Genomic DNA, 26871 nt, shown 5'->3' on the forward strand with positions numbered 1-26871 from the left:
AAGATGATATAAGACTTACGTAATAGTGGCTCATTGTGTACACATTATTTTCCAGATGACATTTCCCATCATTTGGCAGAACAATTCCACCAAGTTTACCATCTCCTGCAAAGTGGAATCCAGCATCCGTGGAAAACACTAACAGTCTTGTAACATTCCTCCAGCCAATTTGTTCCTTGGGAAAAACACAAACATATTTTTGGTATTTTGTACCAATTTATTTTAAAGCATTTGGGACTAACACTTGAGAGAGAAGTGCATGGAAAGTTAGGAGGTCACATTGCAAAAGTGTCACCCTGGAAAACAATTCATTAAACCTTGGAAACACTTGTGTTTCATTTTAATGTCTGCTCCAAAATATCTGCTGCAGATTTTTCATCAAAGGCAAAAAAGAGTCTTTTTGAGATAGACTCTGTTCAGTTCTCAATGGAGTATCTGAAGAGTGACAGGGTTTAGAAATGTGGCTCTTCAGTGCCAGTTCCACTCCCATGCCATGACCAGGCAGCCCCAGGATGCTGGTGTGCAGCACTGCTGCAGTACTGAACTGTCCAGCATTACACTCTGAAGAATCATCAGGCTTTGCCAACCTAGTGCAGATCTGCACCCAGCACAGTGCTTGCCAGAGGACTGATGAGCATCCTGCCCATGAGCATCTTGGCTCACAGCTGCACAACTGTTTAATTAAGTAAATTGCCCTTTTCTATTTTTTAAAATTTATCCATGGAGCTGAAGCCCTAGCTAATTTAATGAAAGAAGACCATGTAGAAGTGTCATACACTAACAGTTACCACCAAAAAACCCTAAAAGGCTTATGATAAACACTGCACTTTTAAATCAAGACTCCAGATCATTTCAGAAAGACTTGAATCCATTGATCAACCACAAAAATAATATGGAAACAAGAGCAATAAACTTGGGTATTGCTTTTTCAGGAGTCCATTTTGTACAGGTGCATAGAACAGTCTGAAAAAATGACAGAAACAAGTAATCTTTAGGCCTTCATAAGTAAGTAAAACCAGTTTTCCATCTACTTTGAGAAACTATTAAAAGTCACAACACACCAAATTTCTGCAACCACAACAAGCTTACACACCTGTAAAACAATCTAAGAATAATTGCTTACTCAGGATCTCATACACTTTTAAGCAGAACCTGACTCTTCCTCTACAGCAAACTTTAAAAGCTTTGTCTGTACCCGCTGTGATCACAAGCTCTGTTTGGCACCTTCACATTTCCCAGTTTCATTCACTCACTGAATTCCTCACCTACCCTGTCTTGCTCACAGGAGGTGACGTATTCAAATGCAAGCCACCATAAAACACTAAGGCTGCATTCAAACAATTTCATCTAATAGAACAGTAAAAAAAAACCACAATACACACTTACCCCACAAACAGCAACCTGCATTATTGCATCAAATCCACCTTCAGGAGAATCTAAGTTCCCAGAAATGTGCTGTTTACCTACAAGTTCATTGAACTTGTTTCCTTCACTGGTAAGGCTGAGCACATTTTTATAGCTAAATGGACTTGTACAGTTCTGGTCTCCTGTACAAGGATTTCTGAGTTTGGCTGGTGTTGTACTTATGTAAGGCATCACAGTTTTCTCCACAAAAGAGCCAAAGCCTAAGACAAGAACAACAAAATCCCTGTAAGTTGAAGAATGGAAGTCTCATTTCTATTATCACACAACAGAATTCAAATGCATTATAGCTGAACTGACATCAGAAATAGCTCTTATACTTGTTTATGTCCTATCTTCTCCACCAATGCCAAATACTTTTACACTGTTCAATGGGTCCTTTGTATTAGAACATCTGCCATAATACTGCTAAAATGAAAAAAAATACTCTTAATATACAATAATGTGAAAAACATCAGGAAGGAAACTTAGAAGAAAATTCCTGTATTTTCAGAATAGGCAAATCTTTCTTACCAATCCGAAAGTCTGAAGTTATTTTTTCCATCTCTAACATCAGAGCTGTTCCGAGACTTTTCACATTCTCTAAATCATCTTTCATAGAATAGGAGAGGTCCATAAGATAATAAAGGTCAATGGGGTAGTCTTCAGCTCTCTTGAATTTTAATGAAAATGTCTGAGGTTCCCCTGTTTTGGAGATTAAACAACAGAAACCATTAAATATTCCATAACTGCACTGGCAAGAAAAATGCCTAAGGAAAGGCTTGTGAAACCTTATGAAGGTTTTGAATTACTAAAGGTGAGTTATTAAGGTGAGTTATTTTTTTCTCCTGTTGACTGAAATGCTTACCAACAAATTATGATTAAAAAAATTTCAGTAAGTGTTTCTTTCAAATGTTCAACTTTGTACTTCCAAGGTACTTTATCTCCCCACAGAAAAAATACCATGCCAAACCCCAAGCTTCTTTTTTTTTTTTTTTTTGAAATTGCTGCAATTTCAAATCTTCATACTTGCAGTCATTCTAATGAGGTTTTGTAAGACCTAATGGCACAAATTTTTGACATCTATTTTCATCCAAGATTACTTCAATAATTCTCAAAAGTTAAAAAACCACATTGTTTTAACAGGTTTATGAAAGAAAAATTAATTCTGGATGGAATATTGCAAGTTATTTTGCATCTACCAAGCTCAGAGCACAGAAATGGCAGTGAGAGAACAGCAAGTTAGTATTTGTTGTGATTGTAAGCCCAGACCCTGCATTTTACCTGCAGAAGAATCTAGTCTCACCCTGATGTTGAAAGACAGTGCAGAAGGATTGCACACACATACCACACACCCCCTTTCCCAGAAACTGCAACAGTATTCCTTTCCCTATTTTATATGAAATAAGGAATTAAATCAATAGGATTGCCCACTCCCCTTGGTCATTGAGCTTAAATGGCAGTATTGCTGCTACTTAAGTTTGCTTAAAAATTAGGAAACATTTGGTAAACATCAACAAAATTAGTTAAGTGAGAAAAACATAAAATGGGCAAGTCACACAGCTGTGTAACATGGTTTTCACCAAAAAAACCCTCAAACAACAAAAGGGAAAAAAAGCCAGCACAAAAACCTGTTTAGATTTTCCTTAGCTAATATTTCAAAAAGTCTGCACAGAAAGCAAGTATCTCTCTCTGCAGTTCTCAGTCCCTCAGAGAACTAATACCAATGGAAGTGCTTACAAACATCTTTTGGGTAATTAGATTCTGGTTGTCCAGGCCCCTGCTATGTTCTGATGAAGAAACTTCTGTGTCAGCAGAGGAACAATAATTTGGTTTGAAGCAAAAAAGTTCACATTAGAAATAAATAAGAGCCATACCAGAACTGCAAAATAATTTTCATCACTTTTCTCTCTACATCATGCTGAGTCTGCTTCACATCACCTTCCAATTATTGCTGCAACTACCACCAAGCAGCTGACCCCAAGTACCAGCTGTTCTTCTGGGAAAATACAAGGCACTGCTCAATGTGTCTACAGTACCTAAGAACTCTCCCTGAGGACAATCTCCATTATGCTCATTTGGGCCACTAGCCCTGTTCCTCCCCACCTCCCTCATTGGAACTAGATACAGTTCTCTTTAGAGGCTGGAAATGCTACACAACTACTTTGTGTTTTCACTACTGTGGTTCTGTGCCCACATCTTTAGCCTCTGGAAGGTATTTGACGTAGCAATCCAAAAATTGTGCTGCATAACTACAAAACCACTTTGTTCAGACATGCAGACTTCAGGAAACAGCAGTACTTCAAGCAAAAGGAAATGCTCCAGTAACTTGATGTTTTTGCTGACTCCTCTACTTTCATCCTACAGGGACACTGTAGAAAATCAAGTACAAAATACTGAAACAAAACAATTTTGCCTTTCTGACATATCTAACAATCCATGTTAAAATCCATCAATTTTTTCCTAAATTCTATTGGGAAAATAGAACAAGTGATAGTATCTAAACTTTCTCAAAAATCAAACAGTATATGGAGTACCCAAACACCTGGATCTGAACTGAACGGCTCGGCTATCATTCACATTATCTGAAAAATAGTAATTTCTGTAACAAAATGGTTACACATGCAAATCAAAAAATGCAGACGTGGTGGTGACACAGAATCATCCCAAAACTGGAACGAAACTGTCCTTACCCACTCTTAGATGCAGTGATAATTTCTGTGGCTGGATCTGTGTAATGGCTTCTGGTTTCAGCTTCTCTGCAGCACCTTTCTTACGATTTGTTACTTCTCTATTTTCGAGCACCTGTTTGCTGCCTCTGGGATTCTCTATATCTTCCATAGGGCAGCCTTTACTCTTCAGTGCTGCCAAGTCATCACACCGGGCAGATGTTGGCTCTCCTTCTTGCAAAAAGTCCTAGAAAACACAGCAAAAGAGAATCACATTTACAGCTATGTGCAAGTTGTTATATTCTACCCACAACTGCTCTTTCTACAATGATCACATTTATTTTTTTTCCAAAGTTCAGTAATAAAACACATAGTCTTGAAATATATTAAATGATACTACATGTAGTCAATGATTACTATTTACTCCAGGAGTTTGCATCTACTTATACTTATCTGCGTATAAGATGCAAGAGGGGCAAAAAAAAACCCAAAGCACAATGCCAACTCCATCAGAAGTGGGACATCTGTTTAAACTGGCTACTCTAAATTGACTGCTAGTAGAAAAATCTTTCACTTTCACATAGTTACCAATAATGTGAACCTACTCATACAGCCTGCTTTTAGCATTCTTTCCTCTTTAATTAAGATTATATAAGTGTACTTCGGTACTCCACAACAAAGTAATAGCAATATGCTGACAGAGCAGGACAAAGACAGACAACTCTTATTTTGGGGAAATTCAATCTGAAAGTAACACCCATAAACAAAACTAATCCTTTTTTTTGTTCTGAACAACAAATTATCATTACATCAAATCTTAAAAAAGCTCTAACCTCATATATAAATAAATAAGGCTTCTAATCGAGGACCTTGACAATTCTGATTCTGCCCCCTCCCCTAAAATATGCATATAAATAAATGTATACTAAAGCTTGTCAGGTTTTGGTGACACAGACCTCCAGGAAATCTGATAGCTCAAGGTGAAATTATAAAATCAGTCAGTTTAATTAAATATTGCAAGTTTATGAGCTGGTTTGGGGAATAGTAAGTAGACAATGTATATAAATAAAAATAAATTATCATCTCCTAGCAAGAAAATGGGAAGTTTTCAGTTTCAATAATAAACCAAAGAAGAGCTATATAAAATATTTTCTTCTGTTTCTAACCTGAAGAAGATATGTCAGCCTACGGTGGTTATATCTTATATTTTGCAGTTTCCTGAACTTAATTTTTCTTAACATACCCTTTTTGTTTCATAATGAAACAAACAAGCCACCCACACAAACCTATCTACTACTCCTCAGGTCTATCAACAGAAAACTAAAATTTGAAAATTTTTCTTTTAGAAGAAAAATCCCCTTCAATCTCTTTCCCTACTCCACCTACATCTGTCTAAAATTAGCTCTAACTCTAATGTTACTGGAAGACTATAATTAAGCATACTCAGCCAGATGCCACATTGGAGTAATTTTAAATAACTATGAGATGGCTTATAGGGTCTGTATACACTTAGAATTTGGAAAAGGAGAAGTAAACACATTGTGAAAAACGTTTATACTCAAATCAGAAAAATCACAGTGTTTGATTTTTAAAGTTCAAATAAGTATCGAATTGAAGAACTAGAGGAAATTACTATTAATGAAAACAGACATTTCTATATGGGTAAAGTATTTACTAAAGTTTGAAACCAAGGGAAAAAACCGAACCATAGAAAGATTTCAACAACACTTACTGTTTTTTTACACCAGCCACAGTTTGGTCCGGCTTGTATACATTCCCCACATGACTTTGCATTTGCTTTTATGCAGTCGCTTCCACCTAGTGAGGAACGCAAATCTGTCACTTCAGTTATAAAAAGGTGTTTTACAACAACAGCATTTCACTTTGCTTCACTCTGGTTTTGTAAACTAAGTTCTAACTACGTGCTATTAACAAGAGATATGACTGACCTACTGCCATCAGCATTTGTCTAGTGAGGATGTATTTATCCACATAAATAACTGCTAAATAGATACAGTTTTAAAGCAGCAATTAACTACTGCAGCGCGATCAAATGCCTTACCTTGCTGGGCAAGTCCATTCCATATCAAGCAACAGAGGATGCCAGCACATGTGAGCCATTTGAAATTAGTCTGGAAGGCAAAACAGAAACCAAACTGGATGATTTACTCTAATGAGTAAGTGCAAAAAAGATAATTTCATGAAGCTGTGGACATATAACTGTTTCAGAGGAGACAAGGAAGATGGAACAAACTCAAATCTAGTTATCTTAGTTGTAGCAGCTGGACAGTTTTGCCCTAATACAAACCATGTTTGTGGACTATACTGTATTTAGAAGACATCAAACAGGGTAGCTTCTTAAATTATTTTGAAATGCTCTTCTGCATGCTATGAGAAATTTGAAAACACTGTTGACTTGGGAGGAAGAACCCAGACCAATTTTTTAACACCTTATAAAAAATATTTACGCTCTGAATGTTATCAGAGAGAGACTTCTAAATAAAGCTACCACAGCAATAGAGGACGGAAACAGCGTTTCTAGACTCACATCTCTGTTTTAAGATAAACACCAAAACATGTTTTTTACAAAACACTTTCTTTGCAATCTTCAAAGGGCATTTTACAGATTTGGGCGTTATACAACAAACTAGAAATTTAATCTCAAAATATGCACCATAAAAGCATCCCTGATATAAAGTCTACCCCTGTTTTTTTCTTTTTTAGACAACAGAAAATTAATGGATACCACCCATATCAAAGAAAAATAAAACTGTTCAGTGCTATAAGTATTAATGAAAGGCTAAATTTTTCTAAATTGTTTCCTACCTTAATAGAAGGTAGTCAGCCAGGGTGAGTTGCCTTTTAAATTTTGATACTATTTTAAATTATATTTCTCTTTTATTCATTATAAGAGTCCTGAAAACTTAGATGATAACGGCCAGTTTCCTTGAACGCCCTAAAATGTTGTTGCTAATTAAAGCCTCTCCAGTCATCCTGGAAACAAAAGTATTCCAAATAACTTTTTGTCCTAAAAAATATCTTGCAGTATAGCCAAGGAAAAGTGGATTTGGCAGAATTTCCTAAACGGAATTTGTCATTTTTCTAGAAGATGTACTGTTTTTCGTATAAATTAGCAACAAAGCAAGCAATGCTCAAATTAGTACAGCAGTTGACCTTTGGTTTTTGCACACTGAAACACAGTTATTACTTTGCACATCCAGCCAGAGCTACCAGAGAAGGAATGGCTGCTCCAAAATCTGATGGGGAAAATTTCAAACAGAAGCCAACTCTTTGCTAACAAATTGTATCCAACAACAGTATTAGATGGCTCATATTTTTCTGATAAATCATTTTGGCTCACTTTTCAGTGGATGCTATGGTGAGAGGACAGGCAGTGGAGTTTAGACACAGCAGAATTAAGAGAATATGCTGTTGAACTACTTTGACGGATGTTATGCATAAACACAGAAGGAATTAGTGGTTAAAAAAAAGAGGAAAAAACTGAACTGTGAATTATACCTTACTTAACTTTTGAACACTACTTTCTGCATACATGCAACTTGAATCACTTTCTGCACACTGCTGCAAGTAACCAGTCCTTCATTCACAAAAACTCTCTTCCAGGAACACTCTGAGTCTCTTCATAAGCGATCACCTAAATTCAACCTGTCCAACCACAAACCTTGATCAGAGGGAACAGTGACCCAAGGAATGTGAGCAGGTGGAAGAGACTGAACCAAGACTTGGAAGGACAGTGGTTATGTGGTCAGGAGCTCACCTACCAGACCAGAAGTCTGGACAGCAAGTCCTTACCAGGTTGCTCAACTTCCACGTTCTTCTGTCCTGGTTTTATGGTAGGTATGCTGTGTTCAGCAAACCTTGCTTCCCTCAAGTGAAAGGATATTTTGTTACTCGAGAAGCAGTTTTGCTTTTAGTGTGGCCCAAAATGGGGGAGGCTGTTCAGTAAAAAAAAAAAAAAAAGCCAAGCTGCTGGCACCTGGTGAGCACCATCTTTTCTGACAGCCTAGACGAGAAAATTAGAAACAGCTCACCTTTATAGGGCCGACTAGGAGTGGATGCACAGCAAGTCCACACCGACTATATAAATAAGTCAGCAAAGATGTGACACAGTGCTACAGCTATGATTAAACCGTTTGGAAGGGAAACGTTCCAGTGGAAGTGCATCCGCATGATGAACGCAGCTCTGGGCACAGAGTGCCGGTAAAGCTAACAAGGAAAATGTCCTTTCCCATATATGGCCGCGCCAATGCCTCTCCGGAGCGGCTCGCTTCCTCCGCCTCCTCATCGGAACAGCTTTTCCAGCTGCCGGGCGCTGGGAAAGGCGAGCTCCGATCTGCCGGTTGCATTCAGCTCTGACTGCGGTCCCATGGAAGCCACGCACGCCCTCTCCTCCCACCCTCCCGCCGGCCGAATGCGCTCCCGGCAAGTCCCAGCCGGCAGCGGGAACTGCCCTCCTGCTGATCTTCCACTGAGGGAATAAACCCAAACGAGTAACTCCGAGTACAGCGGTGGCCAAAGGAAGCCTCTGGAAACCCCTTGGTGGAGCTACAACTAAATGTCCAGTCAGTATTCAACCCGAGATGACTGCAACTGACCAAAACCCCAATGGTTAAAATGAATTAATATTTTTATGCAACACTTAACTATCTTCTATTATATTTGTTCCCCCCTTTCTAAAACCTTGAAAAAGATTCCAGAATCCTTGAAAAAATGGGTTTATTTCCTCCCTGAAAAAAAGCAACTCAAAGCTAAGAGACTGAAATCTCTTTAATACTGTATCACCCCCTGGATCCTTTCTAAAAGGCTGCAAATGGTGTGCTGTTGAAAAACTGATTTTAAAATTATTTCTGCACATTTGTGAACCATACTCTATTTTAGTTAAATATTTTAGGAAAACAAACATGGACATGAACTTAAATATTTAGATTCAATGCTTTCCAAGTTGTTTTTTTTTACTGTCTCGACAAAATGCAATGCTTGAAGAAAATTTTTTATTTATAAAATCAGCTTTGATGGAAATTTCGGGAGCTTTTAATTTGAAATGACTCATTAAGTGACAACAGAAAGAAAAATTATTTCTCCATAAAATTTTGAATTTGTAAATTAAGTATTTAGAACCTTGACATTCTGCTAATCATCAAGATATTTAGAAATTGACTACTCCACAGTACCGAAGCCTTTTTACATTTATTTATTAGAATGGCAATAGCATCCCTACAGAAAATTAACTGGGCAAATGGGATCAAGGAAGAAAGGTAACAGTTATACACACATTTATTCCTTTGAAATTAAATACTGATGGCTATGCTGCTCTCCTCTCATCACTCTCCAGCTCAGCACTGCCACAGGGCACAGTTTATACAGATATTAAGGTAATATTAACAATGACGTGTTGGGTTCCCGCAGTATTATTCCCCTCAGCTGAGCTGCCCATCTCACCAAGTAATGCAGAATCCAGCAGCTGATGGCAAGCACAGGAAAACACTCCATGGCATCTGCCCCTAATGCATTCTGAACTGTGCCTTACTGCAAAGCTTTCCACTGAAACATGCAACCAGACCACGGGGGGAACATTTCAGTGTGCAGTAAGAGCTGAGATGTGGTGCAGACAGCACCTTTTGAAAGCAGTATCCACACAGCCAACTCATACCCCCACACACCACTCTAATTGCACTTATAAACCTAGAAATGAATACACAACTCACACTTTCAGACTTGCACTCGTGCTTTCCTCAGCCTGACACTTCTTAGCATGAGGTGTATTTTCATGGGTTTAAATCTTGGTTCAGAAATGGTGCACGGAATTGATTCCTCCTGGAGCTATGTTACATTTACAGCCACTTTCATGTAGTGCAAGGATGGAAAGTCACTGAAGAGAGCTGCCCCATTCTCCTTGCTGGTTATTCCCTCTTGTTAGTCAACCTCCTGGCTGATTACTGCTTTCCTTTTTGATCAATGCCAGCATTACTGTGGCCACCAGGCGGGCTGAAACAAGAAAAGTCCTGTCGGAAACTAATCCAACAAAGAAAATGTCTTGTTCCTTCCACCTGGCTACAAAATCACTTATCCTGGTGTAGCAGAAGTGGTGAGATGAGGATGGAGAAAAAGGGCACTTGGAGGGGACGGGGAAGGAAAAACTCCTGCTGCTCAGCCAGAGCCTGTGGTTGTGTGCTGGACTACACTGGTCACACAGCCAAGCCCCCACCCCCAGGCATGAAGGCTCCGGTTAAAAAAGGAGCAGGAAGAGACAAGTTTCTAAAATAAGCAGAATGAAATAGTCTCTGGAGATGCCTGTTTCAGAACTCGATGGCTGCCCTGCTAAAACAGCTCCTTCTTCCCTCTCTCCAGAAGGTTTCCTAGCATTAGCTGAGGGCCATGCTTTTCAGGGTGAATTTTATTGACTGGCAGAATGAATCCCATTGATATTTCTGAAAAAAAAGTGGGGGGGAAAAGAAGGGACTGAAGAACCAAACATCCTTAGTGACATGGGACAGCAATTACACAGAGACTACAAACCTCTAGCAATGACCTGCAAATACTCTTTACAGCAGAACTCCCTCAACAGATGTCATTCATTACAATCCCCAAGTTGCCTGCACATGAAACAACTCTAAACATATCTGCTTGTACGACTATTCACTGTAAAGAAGCAAGTCACTGTAAAAGAAAGCACTGAAATGGCATCTCGCTGTTCTGTTTTGAGAGAGGTATATTACTAAGGCACCTGTACAAAAAAAAAAAAAAAAAGAAAAAAACCCCCTTTTATACTAAGGAGTTACTTTTGATTAAAGCTTTCAAGCCTGTGGTATAGATTTTCCCCACAAATCTTAATTGGTAATTCTTTATCTATGACCTTCACAGCTATCTTATTTACTTAGTCAGTGCTACTGTGATACTGAAGTATAGTCAGAATACACCACACAGTAAATTCCAGGACCACCATTAAGAAACTACAATGCATTCTTCATTGAACAAGCAGAGATTTGGGATAAACACTCGTGCTTGAATTGCCAGCAATTTTAATCAAAGAACCCAATCCTAAACTCAGCCTGCAAAACTATTTATTCCCTGGATGCAGACCAGCCTTGTGATGGTTGCCTTTCAGAGAGGCCCAACTCCTGACCTTGCATCATGACAGATGAACTAGCAGAGCATCCCCATGCAGGGAAAGTGAATTTGATGGGAAAAGTCAAGATGGACAACATAAGTGCAGCCCCCAGAGCAAGGCTTTGCAACACACCAGTCCAAATGAGAATGCTAAAAGTAAGCCTTCCTTCAACAGCCTATCTATCTACCAGCCTAACACCATGGCTCGAGACCACAGTGTTCCTTCTGCCCCTGGTAACTTCACAGACATGAACGCAGGTTTTGAACTGCTTGCAGTAATATGGAAAGAATGGGATGTTATCACAGACTGAAGTGCAAAATAAAAAATTCCTTAACACTGAAATAACTTTTACACAAAAAGTTCAGCACATCAAGACTGCTTACTCAAAGTATTTCCTGAGAAAACTTTAAGGCATACCCACTTCAGCTACTGTGATGCTACAGCATAAAAGACTCAACAGTATTTCACATTGGACTTAAATTCTGTTGGTTATTTCTAAGTTAATGGAATAAAACAAGTCTCCAAATACTCATGAGAATCACTTCCATAAACACTGTGTTATAAGGGCATTATATATTTAAATAACATATAATAAACTAGTCAAGTCTTGACTTTCAATTAAGAGAGTTAAAATCTACAGAAAACTGATTTTCTGCTTAGGTTAGGGAGACCAGGTCCTCTATTCCAGTATGGTTCTGTAAGGTCACCTGCCACAATTAGTGTATGTCACTGTTAGTTCAGAAGATTCCCCTGCAGGGTTGGGAGTCCAAAAAGAGATGAGAATACACATTTGTGAATGCCCAAACCATGAGAAAAGATATCACAATTGTACAAGTTGGACATCAAAACTCCTGAGCTGCACTCCCATGCCCACTAAGGCAGACAAACACGAAGAGTAACACCACTGCTAAGACTCTGAGTTACACTACATTACTACCCACAGTTGATTAATCCAGCTCTAAAAAATTTCCCATGAAATCAAGTGGCTTAAAATTCAACAAAAAGGACTGAAGGCAGTGGGAGAAATCAGTAGGTGTTAGGCTCTAAAATACCCTTGTGTCTTTTGCTGAAATCCCAGCTTGGGTACCTACAACACATGGCCTCTTCAGCAGAATAAATGAAAATGTTCATGTACAAGTATGAGCAGACTGAGGCCACAGCTCATGAGAACAGAGCTGGAAGGCTGTTCATGTATCATCGTGTGTCCCCAGAGTATGGGGTGTTTGTTAGTTTATATAGGACACAGCTGCTTCAAGACTCAACCATTAACTTCACAAGCACACACACGGTTTGACCAATTATTGCTTTTACATAGAATTTGCTCATGTTTGCTTCTGGGTTTCCCAGAATTGCTCATGTTTGCTTCTGGGTTTCTCCTGTGAAACCCAACTTTCTAACAGTTCTAAATAATGGAATGAAAAGCAACTAGGTATTTTTATGCAAACTATTTTTTTGGTTTTGATTTGAATTACGGAATGGAAACAAATCTGCCCAAGTTACGTGCTTGGCTGCTGGGAATTGTGGGGAAGATTTTTCTTGATGGAAGACAAATTTCATCTATAATCAGAAAAAATACAGGTAGAGGTTTCAGAACAACTGCAGATGATAAAGTTTTCTGGTATCTGACATCTCTCCACAATGAGAAAGATAAAATGCAGTAGGTCCAGCTGGGACATGACAGAAGGTGGTAATGGATCGCAGATATTTTACAGTACTATGGCATACACAGAAGTAAGGTAAATGGGCTCCAGTCCCTCCTCAGCCCCAAAGGGTTTGCATTCCCATTTTCTGGGAATGCTCTATCATCCTACAGGATATACTATTATGAGCTTTAATTAAACCTTTGTTCTGCTACACAGAATAAAATGCACAGAGACAGAAAAACTGATAGTTTTGTCTCTAGCTTACCTACTGAAGGGCTCATATAGCAAGAGCTAGATAAAAAGGTATAAGTGGGGGTCCAGTTACTGTTCCCTGTAATATTTACAGATTTACAGCATATTGTCCATGAGAAAAAACAAGAGACTTGGACTCATAATCTGGAGTATGAACTTTATTTCTTTCTCACCAAATACTCTACCCTGAAGGAAAGTGAAAGGAAACAGATTTATGTTCAGACTCAGACACATAAGAGAGCCTCGACTGCAAACCTCCTGTATCATGGATGATCACTCTGACCTGTGCATGCTGGGCTGAAACCCCCCTCTACTTGCAGACCTGATCAGTCCAAACTATATGGACTTCTCTAGGGACTTCCATTAAAAGCGAATACAAGGAGCTAAATACAAGGAACCAAAGGCAGCCAGGGAACTTCTGGAAAGCCAGAAAAGCCTACAGAATGCAGACTTTTATGGAACACAGCAAACCTATAAAGGCAGGGTAAATTACATACCATGCCTGATTTCATTGTATTTCTACACCTGTTTCACTGTATTTCTGTGTTTTTTACTAGCAAAATCTATTGACAATTTCTCTTAATGACAAACTGCTGCAATCGGCTGCACACCTAAGTAATACTCATCACAAGAAAAACAAGTGCCATAGCAAATTGTAAAGAAGACTACTGCTACTAAATCCCACTCAATTTACTCACAAAATATTCTGACATGGAAAGGACACACAAGGATCACTGAAGTCCAACTCCTGGCCCTGCACAGGACAGTCCCAAGAATCACACCATGATTTGTCTTTTCATTAAATATCTCTATTTCAGAGCCTACACACGTCGGAATTTCATGCCAACGATGGTGACAGAGGGTAAAAGAACAGGAAAAAGATGCACAGAGGCAACTTGAAGATGTTGCTACTGACAAAGAGACTTCATCTTTCTAGTCAGCAAACCTCAAGTGCAACCTTGATCTCTTCCCTTTGTTCTCAGGCTTTTTGGAAAGCACTGTAGTGTAGTGCAGGCAGGATTACATTGGTTAGTCAGCACCTTTTGAAGGAAGATCCTTTCTTCAAACAGTGTGGGTACACACTGCCATGCACAGACAGCTTGTAACTCATGACTAGATCTTCACAGTACTACCATACCATGAATCATTACTAGTTTAAGAACACCTACTTGCTGTATTAACCATCCTTGTCCCTGGCTTGGTTTGTATGCACATGAAGAGATGATTTGTATAACACTTTCTTGACCTGTCGAATCATAATTTGAAGCCAAGATTCCACAGTTCAGGAGTTACTCTGGAAAGCATCTCAATGCTTGAAAGACAGGTAGTACTTTGACACAGCTCACAAGAACAAGCAACCTGTGCATGATGACCACATATATGAAACTGTTAAAGAGCCAAGTCAGGTACTCTTTCTCACAAAAATGTTCCTTTTTATTTAAATTTTTTTACCAGGCAGTTATCCACAAACTGCAATTTACAGCATGAACTCTGACAGCTGTATTTTGGAAAACTAGACTAACAAGAAGGTGTATTGTGTCTAAAGTTCAACACTAAATTAAGAGAGAAATACAACACTCCATGCTGTCCAGCAGAGCACTCAGACTTGCAGCTACACTTCATTAAAACATCAGCAGTGCGCTTTATGTGTTGATTACCTACAGCTTATACCTAGTTTAAGCTATACACTTACATCTGACAATCCAGTCTGCAACTACAACCCGCTCTACACTTCTCAAACTGTTGTGCCTGTGAAATTCCATGTCGTTGCATCCTGCCCACAGAACCCGAGGATTCATACAAGGACACAATGAAGCTCTTTGAATTTTAGGAAAGGACAAAACAATGTCCTGTGCTGCTTATGCTGGTGTGCAAGCACCCTGCAAAGGCAGCACCTCTCCAAGCCTAAACCACTAAAACACACCAAGCCTATTGCTACTTTTTTTTTTGTTTTTTATTGCTGTGGTTGAAAGTGTTTGCTACACCTACAGCACCTCTATGCCAGCTAGAAAGTTTCCTCTTTAAGGATAAATATACAATGTGGACATGCACCAATAACAAATATATGTCATTTTTTTTTCCCATTAAAACTGTCACTGTCAAAAATATCCCTTTTCCATACTCTTTCAAACATAAGCTTCCACACAACTGTAAAGTTGTTCATCACAACTTTACTGACTCAAAGCATGTTGTCTCCAGAAATTTATAAGAATTATCACCATACACAATCTTGCTATTATCAGCAGCCATTTTTCTGTAACAAATATTCCAGGATTTTCATTATTACAAGCATCTCTTCACACAACTGTGATTAAAACAGAATTTTAAAAATCTGTTGTTTCAGTACTTTTCAAATGCTTTTAGAACCATGAGGTTTTTTTGCCATAACAACTTAATTTCCTCTATAGTCTAAATATAACACCATTTTTTTGGTGGGAGAAAGTGTGAACTGGATACTTAACTTGTTTACATAGCTTTTTCTACCCTACAAGACCTCTTGGCTACGTTTAGCATTTCCATCACAGACAGATTACAATCAAGAATGCCATATAATGATTTAAGCCATTCTAGTAGAAAACATGGGGGTCTGTTCCATGTGGTAGTATTAAATTCCTGCATACTCTGCACCACTTACTACTCCCATAAAGACACTATTTAATTTTGTGCAACTTAAACCTCACATTTATCCACATGGGGAAACGAAAAGTTTAGTTAAGCATATAAATATAGCTCTTACACAGCTGACTGTAACTGATGCTTCCGAGGCTGTACTGCCTCCATGACTATCACAACATCTGGCTGAACTTACTTTAATCCAAGCTTTTCTGTTAAAGTAAAAGCAGAACAGAGGCAAGTATGTTCTAAAGTAAAAAGCTAGAGAATTTCAGTAAATGCAGTGTCTCATTTATCTATTTTTTTAAAGAAAAAACAATTGCAAATGTGCTGCTGGCTATTGCTGCAGGTACTGCAGGAAGCCAGCAGCTGGCACACCACAAAGAAAAAACAAGGCGGAAACTCATCTGTCGTTACATGGCAGAGTTCACCCGCCAGGAGCCATCATTAACACTCAGGGTACAGTTTCAGCAGCCAAAACCCAGCTGAAAGCAAACTGCAGCTGAAAGAATGAGCAGTGCTGCAGCATCTCCACAACAGCAACCTCTGACCCTGTGCTAACAACTCAGGGACCTCCCCCACCTCTATCCCAAGCCAGCTCCACTTGGACTTTGGGCCATCCCTTTCCCTTCTGTGCCAAATGCCACTTTCTGTAAGCCTCAGTGAAAACCAGACCTCCACATGGACAGAGGAGTGCTGAGGAAACAGCTTCTAAGAAGGGGCAGGTGGCTGTCAGACTGACTGCCCTTCAAAATTACACTGGGCTCTCTGCTCTTAAACCAGCCTACATCCAGGCTGTCACAGGCCAACCATCCTAAGCTGATCTTGGATGAATTGTTAATAAATGCTCTGCAACACAGCCAGCCAGTTTGGGGAACATTCTAATTTTATTTTTACAGATTACCAGAATAAATTAGTTGGCTGAAAAAATTAACAGAAGCAAAGAACAAAATACTGAAGGATTTTAGGTTTTTTGTTGTTTGTTCATATTTTAGTTTAGAATTTGAATAGCAAGCACATAAATTAATATTTACAGATACTATTCAAATATTTAACGTCAAGTTTTTAAAAATATTCACTATTCAAACACAATTTAGAATGAGACTTGTACTGAAACAACTCTTGTCCTCAACGTTCTTTTAATGTCAGTGTCCATAAAAATGATCATGTAGAAACAATAAAAAACTGGTCACTCACAGAACTACATACAGCCTTATAAATCTGTATCTATGAGATTTTGAATAAAATTTAATTCTAGATATATTTAATTTTTCATACGTATGTTATATATTTTTGCGTACATAACTAATGATGATTATTAATTCAATGGCAGTGATAAAAGGCTAGGCAGAAGCACAAACAGATACAAACAGTGAACTTTATCCAGATTTTGATGCAAATCTGAGCACTTGCAAAAAGCTCATCAATCTCAGGAAAAAAATAACTTCAACCTTAAATGACTTTTTAATAAAAAAAAATCAAAACCAAAACCACCCAGACTCATCACAAAGTACTTCATAAAAAGCAGTTCTGGCTAGAACAATCTGCCTATTCATACACTTCTGCTGCTTTCCAGAGCGGGATTTTAAGGCTGGAGTCCACAAGCGGCTTTTAAGAGCACTGCAAAAGATAATCAAAGGTGAGGTTTCTCATTGTAGCCAAGCGCATCAACCAGTTTGCTACTAGAGAACCCAGAAGACAGCTCAACTTCTCCAGACCCTAAAATTCCCCACTTTGCACCCTTCATCTCTCTGGTGCCAACTACAGATGATACTTTTGCCTCTTAGCTGAGCCAGTGGAACAAGCTGAGCAATAACACCTTGCTGAGTGATTTCTCACCTGATCTAGCACGTTAAGATGGTTTACTCAAGTCAGAAGAGCACTGAAGCAGGCACAAGCAGAGGCTGTGAGGTTCCACAGCAGTTTATGCCCACTTATCTCTGGACTGCCACAGTGGCACACACTCTCTCTATGAGTTGCACGTTTTCCCCTTCCTCCCCTGGCTCTGAAGCATTTCCCTCACAATGCATGTGATCTCCCAGCTGCAGCAACTGACCTAGCTGAAAATTAATTTTTGGCCAAGCTATTTTTCAGCCAGAACAGTTATTTCAATAACTCAATGTACAGCCCTATAACTTCCACAGCTGATGCAAGCGGGATGGCAAAACTGCACAGCTACAGGCAGGAGGGACAGTTGAGACCTAGTGCTGGTATAAATTGCTGCAGAACCACATTCCTATGAAAATTAAACACAATTTTAGTTGAATTCATGGCTCAAAAGCCAACGGAACATTTTACAAAATATGAAATTAAGATAAAATTTGAAAACCAATTGTCTGCTGCAGAGTTTTGAGTTATCACTAATGAGTGAGATTTTTTTTTTAAACTGTGCAGAGACACAGCATTAAAATTGCTTCCAGCTACAAGCAAATGTTAATCATATTAAATACAGATATTCTTCATTTAGAAAGTGAAACTGTATTGTGAATTATGCACCAAAAAGAGGCAGTATTTGTGCAAACTCTTTTATTACTATCCAAACCAGACAGCTGGCAAAGGCAAAAACGCCGGCAGCAATCTTACACAGTATAGTTACTCCCTAAAGCTGAAGTTGAGTTTTTCACTGAAAGGAGATATCTGTAACATAGATGTGTAACATTTCAGTCTAGTTTTTAAAAAGTTATGCAAACAACATGTGTAATGGAGGGAGAGAACACATACACAGAAAAAAATCTTTGTTGCTGTTTATTGATTTTATTACGCATTTTTAACAACCTACAGCTGGAATGTACAGCATGTTCTTCCAAAAAAGGAAATTTGCTGCTTCCTTTTTTATGCTGAAGTCCACACCCAGGAAAAATTACACTGAAGTTCTGTACATTAATTTCTCACACTGATTTGTATTTGCATAGAAGTGATAAAAACAACACAAAAAATCATTGCCATTTTTGAACTACACAGAGCAAGTGTTACCTTCTAAATTGTTACACTTTCAGATGTTTTGGAAATGCACATAAGTTATATTCATATGTAACTGAAAGACAGATTTTTAATCTATTCTGCCACAAATTCAGCAAATTGACAATTAAAAATCTGTCAAGCCTTGTATTTTATGCAGATGGGCTCTAGCACGTCTTTTAGCTGTGGGACAATCTCCACCTGGCATCACATCATCACAATGTGCCATCAGCACAATAACACACACTAAATACAACCTTGCAAAAGCACTGAAGGAAACTATGAGAAAGTAATTATTGACTTTATCCTAAGCCCACTAAAACTAATTTCCTAATACACCAGAAAATAAAACATCAGTGTAATAAGAAAAAAACCCAGCCAGAATTCACTGGCAGCACATCAACCATGCTTACCCCCTAGCCAACCTTGCGGATGGTGATAGCAAGATTTCCTCATTTCTCCTTTTCATTAACAGAAGAGGGAGCATTTCACTTGCTGACTGAACAAGCATAAAGCCTTCAAGCACTCCATTCTCAAAGATGTGCTAGCAATATCAGAAGTCATCCCGATATAAAATTTATTCCAAATTTCTCAATAACTAACTACTAAAATGTGTCATCTTTTAACACCTGTGAGAGTGCTTTGATTTAACATCAAAAAGATGACATTCTTTCATATTTATCTCCCCTTCAGAAACAGGCCTTCCTTTTACTTGTACTCATCTTTATACAAAAGCTCTTTACCCAAGATTTGAAACACCAGACAGCTGAGGATCGAGATGGAGCTGGATGTAGCCAATTTAATACTTAAGCAGCTGAATTGGAGGATGCTGGCCAAGCTACTAGAATGCCAGGTCCTTCAAATGACCTGCTATGGTCCCCAGGATGCTCCTGGATGCTCTGGTTATCCCACTGCTCACTGGAAGAGCATCCTCTGCTTTGTGGAAGATCACTCCCAGCAGGTCTTGCCAGCCTACAAGGACTCAGAGCAGATGAGGACAGATCAGATGCAGCTTCCTGCACAACAGGAAGATGTGACTCTTGGTGCCACTGCCCAAGGTAAGCACATGTTAAGTAAGACACATTAAACTACAATTCCACCAAAGAAACTTAAGGAACACCAGAATGATAGCTTATCCCCATTTCCAAATGGACACATCCTTATTTCAATATTTACTTCAAGGGCAAGATTATGCCAAACTACACATCCCAGTCTCTAATTTGTTTTCCAGAGACCAAGTATGGACTGATATCCAAGATACCACCTTTGACTCATTACCATTTCCTAAATGAAATACTGACTCTTTCTAAATTAATCTGATACAATTATTTTTCTTCTCTTTTGAATAACCACAGATCAGTCACCTTTGAATGAGGCTAAGATCAGTGTTTCAGTTCAGCCCAATATATAATCACTGTTTTTTATTCTACCACAAAGGATGAGAAAAGAAGAAATATTTCTTTTTCTGTTCAGCTTCCACATCAAAAATGCTTTTACTTGTACATCTACAAAGTTTAAAACATATTGTTAATAGCTATAACAGAAAATTAAATACAGGTACTTCTATGTAGTAAAAATATTGAAGAGAAATTTGTAGTTTAAACCAACAAAAATTCATACAAACAACAGCCCTTCCTGCTTTTACACCAGAATGTACCAAGAGCAGAAGTTAAAACTGAGTCAAAACTAGGACTAAGTTAAGTATGTGATCTCATACAAAACCCAAAGCAGAAATAGGAGAACTACAAATATGATGCCAATCATTTGGGGGAGGAAATACTGGCATTAGGTATTCTATATGCTGCAGTTTATGAGCATTTTAAAGAGGAATCTGCACTTAAACATGGTCATACAGATTAGAATTTTTGAGAAAGTGACTTTTATAGCCTAATGATTTGCTGACAAAATGTGAGAACTGCATTAATTTAACGAAGATTTGCAAAACATTTTTTTGTGACAGAAAGGAATGAATAGGATGGTGAGAAAAGACCAGTATCTTCTCAGTTCTTACGAGCAACAAGAAAGTTAAGATTCCAGCCTCAGCTTTGTTACTCAAAACTTCCCCTCTAATAAAACCACAAGAATACTAATGGCATTTTGTTGCTGCTGTTGAAAAAGAAAAAAACGAAACACATGAAACTGCTTTTAAGACAGAAAGCAGGTTTCATAAGCCATTTTGCATCTGACTGTAAAGAGAAATGAAAAAGATATAGCACAAAAAAAAATCACTAAAATATTAAAGAGCCTCTGCTCAGTGACCCAAAGATGATTACAGGTAGGAATTCTATCACCTTTTGCAAAAGAAAACATTAATATTTATTATAGTCTCATCAGGCTAATTCCCCTACCATGTGCTTGGTTATGTGCAGATTTTGTTAAAGAGACTTTACCATCTTTCTGAACATATCCAATCCATTAATGAGAAAATACAATAACCTAGGAAGTCCACTAACCACTCTAATTACTTTATGAATAGAGAAGTAATAGAAGGTAGTTATTCCAAAAATACAGGATGTTTAATAACAACATTCTGCTAAAGAGAGCACCTTTAGTACTGAAAAAGGCAATCATATTATTTAGTGATGTATAACAAGGTGCCTAGTGTCTCATTTTTCGTTCACAGAAGTTAGAATTTTCATTTCCTGAGTAACATTCCCAACAGAATTGCTGCTCAGCAAGCTTAGATGTGTCATACATTGGATTAGAAACTCACACAGCTAAAGCACAAAAGCCATATATACTTTCTACTGGTTCTTACGCTAATAATCCACATGTTGGGAAAGAAAAAAGGGCAGAGAAAAAGTCTTCTCCTAAATTTATTCTGACTTACAGTTTTAGGAGTTTAGGTTACTGGACCACACCTATGCAGGAGAAATTAGGAAAAAAAAGAAGAAATAGAATATGTCTTCCCATTTGTGGGTAAACACAAAAACGGCTTTGTAGGCTACCCCAGAAATGCCATAACCACAACAACTGACAGATACTGGTCAATACTGTGGTCCCCTCTGGTTACCACATGACAAGAAACATCATTTTTAGAAAGTTGTCAACACAACACACCACAGAGCAAGGAGGAACTACACAGTAAAAAGGAGAACATATCTGCCATAAATTACAATATTCACCAGCATTAGAACTATCCAACAGATTTTAATTTTCTGATGTAAAAGGAACATTAAAGCACACAGATATTGCCAGTATCTGTCCAGGAGACAGAGCCACTGAATTTGTTCATCTATTCATTTGTTCTCAAATCTGTGATACTCCCTCCCTTTTGAAAAGCAAACAAACATCCTCTTCAGAAAAAAACCAGCTAACTCTCCTCCACAACAAAAACTTATTGTCATGTACAGGTCTGAGATGTGTTTGTCTAAAAAACATCCTTGCACACCTACACCAGAGCAGAAGCCTGGAAAACCTTGAGTAGAAGTGGCAGTGAGAACGCTGCTATTAGAAGGTGACTTCAAAGCAAGGCGAGTGGGGCAAGTTAAACAATTTGTAGAATCAGCAATATAAAGACAGATGGGAGATGAGAGGCAGGAAAATACAGACTGAACTCCGAGTTTTTTGCTGCTGGGAGACCGGAAATTTTCTACCAGGCACAGAATACAGCAGCTGACTTAAAAATCCAGTCATAGGGGAATAGTACACATACTGGCAAGTACTTTTTAATGACACTTCCAAAATAAATCTAACTACATATTGCCTTAATTACATTTTTAAGATTGATTAAATTTATGTAATTACTTTATGAGCTCTACCAATAGACGCAGCTTAAAAGTCAAAGGAAAAAAAAAAAAGAAAAAAAGGCACTCCCAACAAGGATTCCCTCTCAGAGGGCTGATGGCAGCCCCTAAGAATTAAAAGGATGCCAAGGGGATTGGCCGTCCTAAAAAAAAAAAAGTTGGAAAAAATAAATCACTTGACATTCTAGAAAAGCAAAGGAGGAAGAATAGGCTCCGCTATTGTTAAGTATAGATTCTGTCTTTTCTGGACCTATCTTTTCCAAGTGCCTCATGAGGTGGCATGAGCAATCTTAAAGCTAGTGATTAATACTGATTTAATTTCATTTGAGCAATGCCTCACTAATTACAACGGTCTGTCTTACACGGAAGGGGTACAAGACACAATTGGAAAGGAATGAGGAGGAAGAGAAAGGTCAGGTATATCAATGGCCAGCAAGCTCCATCCAGCCCTCCCCCACAAAACCCATTCCCCACACCATGTGAGGAGAATGACCAGGGAAAGTAGCACAGTCACACATCCACCTTCCGTGCAGCAGTGACAGGGGACACCAGCAAAGGCTGCAGGAGGCATCATGAGCAGGTCCACACTGAAGAAACCCAGGCCCTCAGACCACATGCAGGAGAGGAACAACAGGGACTCTGCATGACTGTCCACTAGAAGGAAAGGGAGTCCGATGCAGAACTAGAGCCTTTGCTTACTAAGAGTCCCATCAAGACAAGGTACTTAACAGAGCTGCAGCACCTTGTTTCAGTACCAAGAGCCACGGCCAAGCACGAAGCCTGTAGCAGACCCATGAGAAGCTGGGAGAACCACAAGCTAAGTGTGCATCACATCACCCAACTAAATTGAGACTGGGTGGAAAGGCAGGCATGACAACTATTTACAAACAACTGACAGACACTCATACCAGCAGCAGCAAGGGAATTGTATTCAGGGCAAGGGAGACCACAGCACGTGCCCACCCCATGTGTGCACAGCTCTCCCCAAGTTCACCTTTCTGCTACCCAAGTTATCTACTTCCTGAGCTACTGCTACAGCAAACAAACTTTTTTCAAATCTGAACTACAGCAGAGCTACCCAATGAGAGGTATAGAGAGAGGAATGAAATCATGAATCAGGAAGAAAGCACAGCAGGAAAAGTTCTCAGACAGTTTTTTTTTCAGCTTTGGGAATCACCTCCCAAAGGAAGTGGTGTAAGGCTAACCACCTGAGTCATTTAAAATACTCAAGACAAAACACTAAAATTCTGCACTCCCATCAGAAATTCACACACATTCTTAGAGAAACAAGCATCCCTCCAAACCAGTCTTTCACAAGGGTGGGCCTTACTGAGGACATGGCACAGATCAGACGCCTGAACAGAGAGCAGAATGAGCTCCCTGGCTGCACCCACAGAGAACAGCAGAGTTTTAACTGCTGACATTTCATTTGGAAGTAAATATGGTTCATTTATCATGGGGCTGGCAAACAGATACAGCACTTAGTAGCTCCAACTTTGACTAAGGTAAGATTATGCATGCCTGTCAGCTTTTCACCTTTCAGCTGAGACATCTTTGAAAAGGACAAAAGTTGAAGGTGTTCACATCTTTAACTTGTCTTGTCTTGCCAACCTATTGCCAATGGCTCACTGTTTTTGCAACCCTTATAAATAGAGCCTTAGGCAAGCTTGCAAAATGCTACTTAATCATTACCCAGAGGCAAGTAATATTTTTTGTGACAGGAGAATGAATCATCTATTTCATCGCTGGGATGGATGTGGACAATGACTGTCTTTGCTCTTAGTCTTGCTTAATTTAGTCTAATTTACATCCTTTTAGTAGTATAATACTACTTAAAAATGATCCATACAAACAACCAAGAACAACAAAATCCCCTCACTGCTACCAAGCTGCCTCATTTCTCAAAACTAATTTTTGTAGCACTGCCACCTTCACCTACCAAATGATCTGCATGCCAGGAGTACAAGTTATTTAAATCTCTTTCCACGTACATAAGGTCCTGCTTAATTTCAACACTTTATCACACAAGTAGCGTTAGCTGTGAGTGGTTCCACTAATCTAAATGGAGACAATCGTTACTCCTAAAAGTTTGTGTATCTTGGCATGAACAGGATTGTAGCAGCAATGGCAAATCTACCAGAAAAATCAACATTTTTCACCCAACAGCTATGTGCACATCTGCTGGCATGAATGGACTGTTGTATTCTATCAAGGACAAATGAAGAAGCAAAGGTGAACGCTGATCAACTTCTTTTCATAAACGGTCACAAAGACTACCTAATGAGTTTAACAGGCAGTCAGATACTTACTCCATAACATAAAGACATCTGACATGGGCCTGAACAGTGAGTCAGAATGAATTTCCTATCGCTCCATGTTTCCTTCCAACCACCAGGAACTGAAGGCAATAAGAGGAGACAAAGCACTGCGCTACTGCTGTAAGATTTTTCAGAAATTCCCATGTGGGACATGGCACGGAGGCCTCACATTCCCACTCCATCCCGACACAAGTTTATAGCAAGCTACAGAGGCTCAGAGCCAGTTTGGTCGGATCGAGCAGCCGAACACTGCACTGCGACCATCCCGTCATTCAAACTGCACAGACCCCGCTCTCAGTGCTCGCTTTCTGCAGATACGTGCAGGTCAAAACCCGGGGTACTCAAGTTCCTGCACTGCCTCACTCCTTTCGTTCCCATTCCTGTAACTCCAGCGCCCGCTTCCCGTAGAAAGAACCTTCCCCCTCCGGCCGCCCGCCCTCGCCCGCACTCCCGGGAAGCCGCCCGAAACTTTCGCAGCCGAGTGCTGCCCCCGTCCAGGGCACCACCGGCGGGAGGCGGCGGCGGGCACAGGGCACGGCACTGGCACGGGTTCCGTCCCTCTCGGAGAAGAGGGCTCGGGGCGCTGCCCGGGGTAGCCGCTACCCCGCTGGCAGGGGTAGGGCCGGCCCCGAGCGGACAAAGGCCCGGCCGGCCCCGGCGGCACGGGAGGCCCGAGGCCGCCGTCCCGCCGCCACAGGAAGCCGCAGGCTGGGCCCGACACCTTCCCGCCCACAGCGCCGGGCGGGCACGGCGGGAGGCGGCGCCCCCTCCTCCGCCCGGGACCGGCGCCGAGGGACCCGCACTCGGGGCGGCGGCGGCTCCCGGCGCGGGAAGCGGCTCTCGCAGTCCCGCGCCGCCCGCCGGAGCCCGCCCGAGGCGCTGAGCCCCGGGGCGGCCACAGGCACCGCTCATCTCGCTCCCGGCCGGCTGCGACCCCCGCCCGTCCTCCCGTTACCTCGGCCATGGCTCCGGGCAGCGGGCGCGCTCCGGCCCGCCCGGCTCGCTGCGGCGGCGTCCTGGGCTGGGCAGGGCTGGGCTGGGCGCGGCGGGACGCCCGGGCTCGCTGCTCGCTGGCTGCCCGCCGCCGCCTGCTCCTCGCTGCTGCGGGAGCCCGGCCCGCGGGGGAGGGGAGGGGAGGTCCGCGCTCCGCTCTACCCGCCCCGGAAACACATTCCTCCCCGCTGCCGTCAAGCGGGCCAGGGAGGCGTCTGCGGCGCGGCGGCGGGGACGGGAGAGCCGCGCTTGAAGGGGGGCTCGGTGCCCGCTTCCCTCCTGCTTCCAGCCGTGCCGCCCGCCAGCGCCTTATTTGGCGGGGTTTGCCGGCGGGCCGGCCGCCCCCGGGCTGGGCCGGTGGGTGGGTGGGTGGGTGGGTGGGTGGGGACGGGGACGGGGACAGGGACGGGGCTGGGGCTGGGGCTGGGGCTGGGGCTGGGGCTGGGGCTGCCTCGCGGCCCCCTCGCTCCCGGCGGTGTCGAAAGGCTGCTCGACCCCAGCCCTTTTCCAGAGGTCATCTGCTCCCCTCCCTGCCTGGTTCCACGCGCGGGGCCAGCGGGGAGTCTGGGCAGACGGGGAGTCCCCGTCCCTCTTGCTGGCAGCTGTTGCCAAGAGCAGTGGAAGTCACTAAGTGATGGGTGGGCTTGTCTGGTGCTAACACACGCTCCGAGCTAAAAAGTCGCTTTCCCCAAATCCCTCGGCCGGAGTCTGCTGGTGTTCGGAGCATTCTCTTGATATTTTAGAATGCCCCTTAAAATAAGTACTTGGGAAATTACTGATTTTAAAAAATGAGAAAACGTGCCATTCAATACATTTTTGAAAGTAAGGTGTTGGAAAACAAAAGCTATCAACTCACAGCTCAGAGCCCTAAGCACTGTGCATTTATGTCTGGCTACTGGAGCTTGTGTCCGTTCTTGTTTTTGTATGGTTAACTTAACTAGCAGTGCTGCAAGTTGTTTATAATTTTAATCACTTTTCCCCTGCTTGCTTTCTCGATGCATTTTGGAATTAGAAAGGAATGATGTTTCTAGTTTACTCAAGTGTGGCCTGTGATTCAACCCCGAGTTCCACTTGGGCAGTGCAGTGGTTTGGGGTGCAGTCTCATAACAGCTGTTTTAGCAAAAGCTTTTAATGCTGGTACAGCTGTAA

The 26871-nt window shown here is 40.8% G+C and overlaps 1 protein-coding gene across 2 annotated transcripts in view; it reads right to left on the reverse strand.

Annotated features, from left to right (window-relative positions):
- The window catches only part of ITGB1 (integrin subunit beta 1), a 43422-nt gene extending 17603 nt beyond the window's left edge, over positions 1 to 25819 (reverse strand). For both annotated transcript variants that reach the window (XM_084223175.1, XM_084223174.1), the window contains exons 1-7: positions 25685 to 25819; positions 6133 to 6202; positions 5803 to 5888; positions 4095 to 4317; positions 1936 to 2106; positions 1387 to 1625; positions 20 to 175 (exon numbers count right to left, since the gene is read on the reverse strand). In XM_084223175.1, the coding sequence (XP_084079301.1) occupies positions 20 to 175; positions 1387 to 1625; positions 1936 to 2106; positions 4095 to 4317; positions 5803 to 5888; positions 6133 to 6202; positions 25685 to 25693 (954 nt within the window). In that variant the 5' untranslated portion in view covers positions 25694 to 25819. The remainder of the gene's footprint in view (positions 1 to 19; positions 176 to 1386; positions 1626 to 1935; positions 2107 to 4094; positions 4318 to 5802; positions 5889 to 6132; positions 6203 to 25684) is intronic.
- Positions 25820 to 26871: the final 1052 nt, after the last annotated feature.

This window comes from Fringilla coelebs (genome assembly GCF_963513975.1).
Source record: "Fringilla coelebs genome assembly, chromosome: 1".
NCBI lineage: Eukaryota > Metazoa > Chordata > Aves > Passeriformes > Fringillidae > Fringilla > Fringilla coelebs.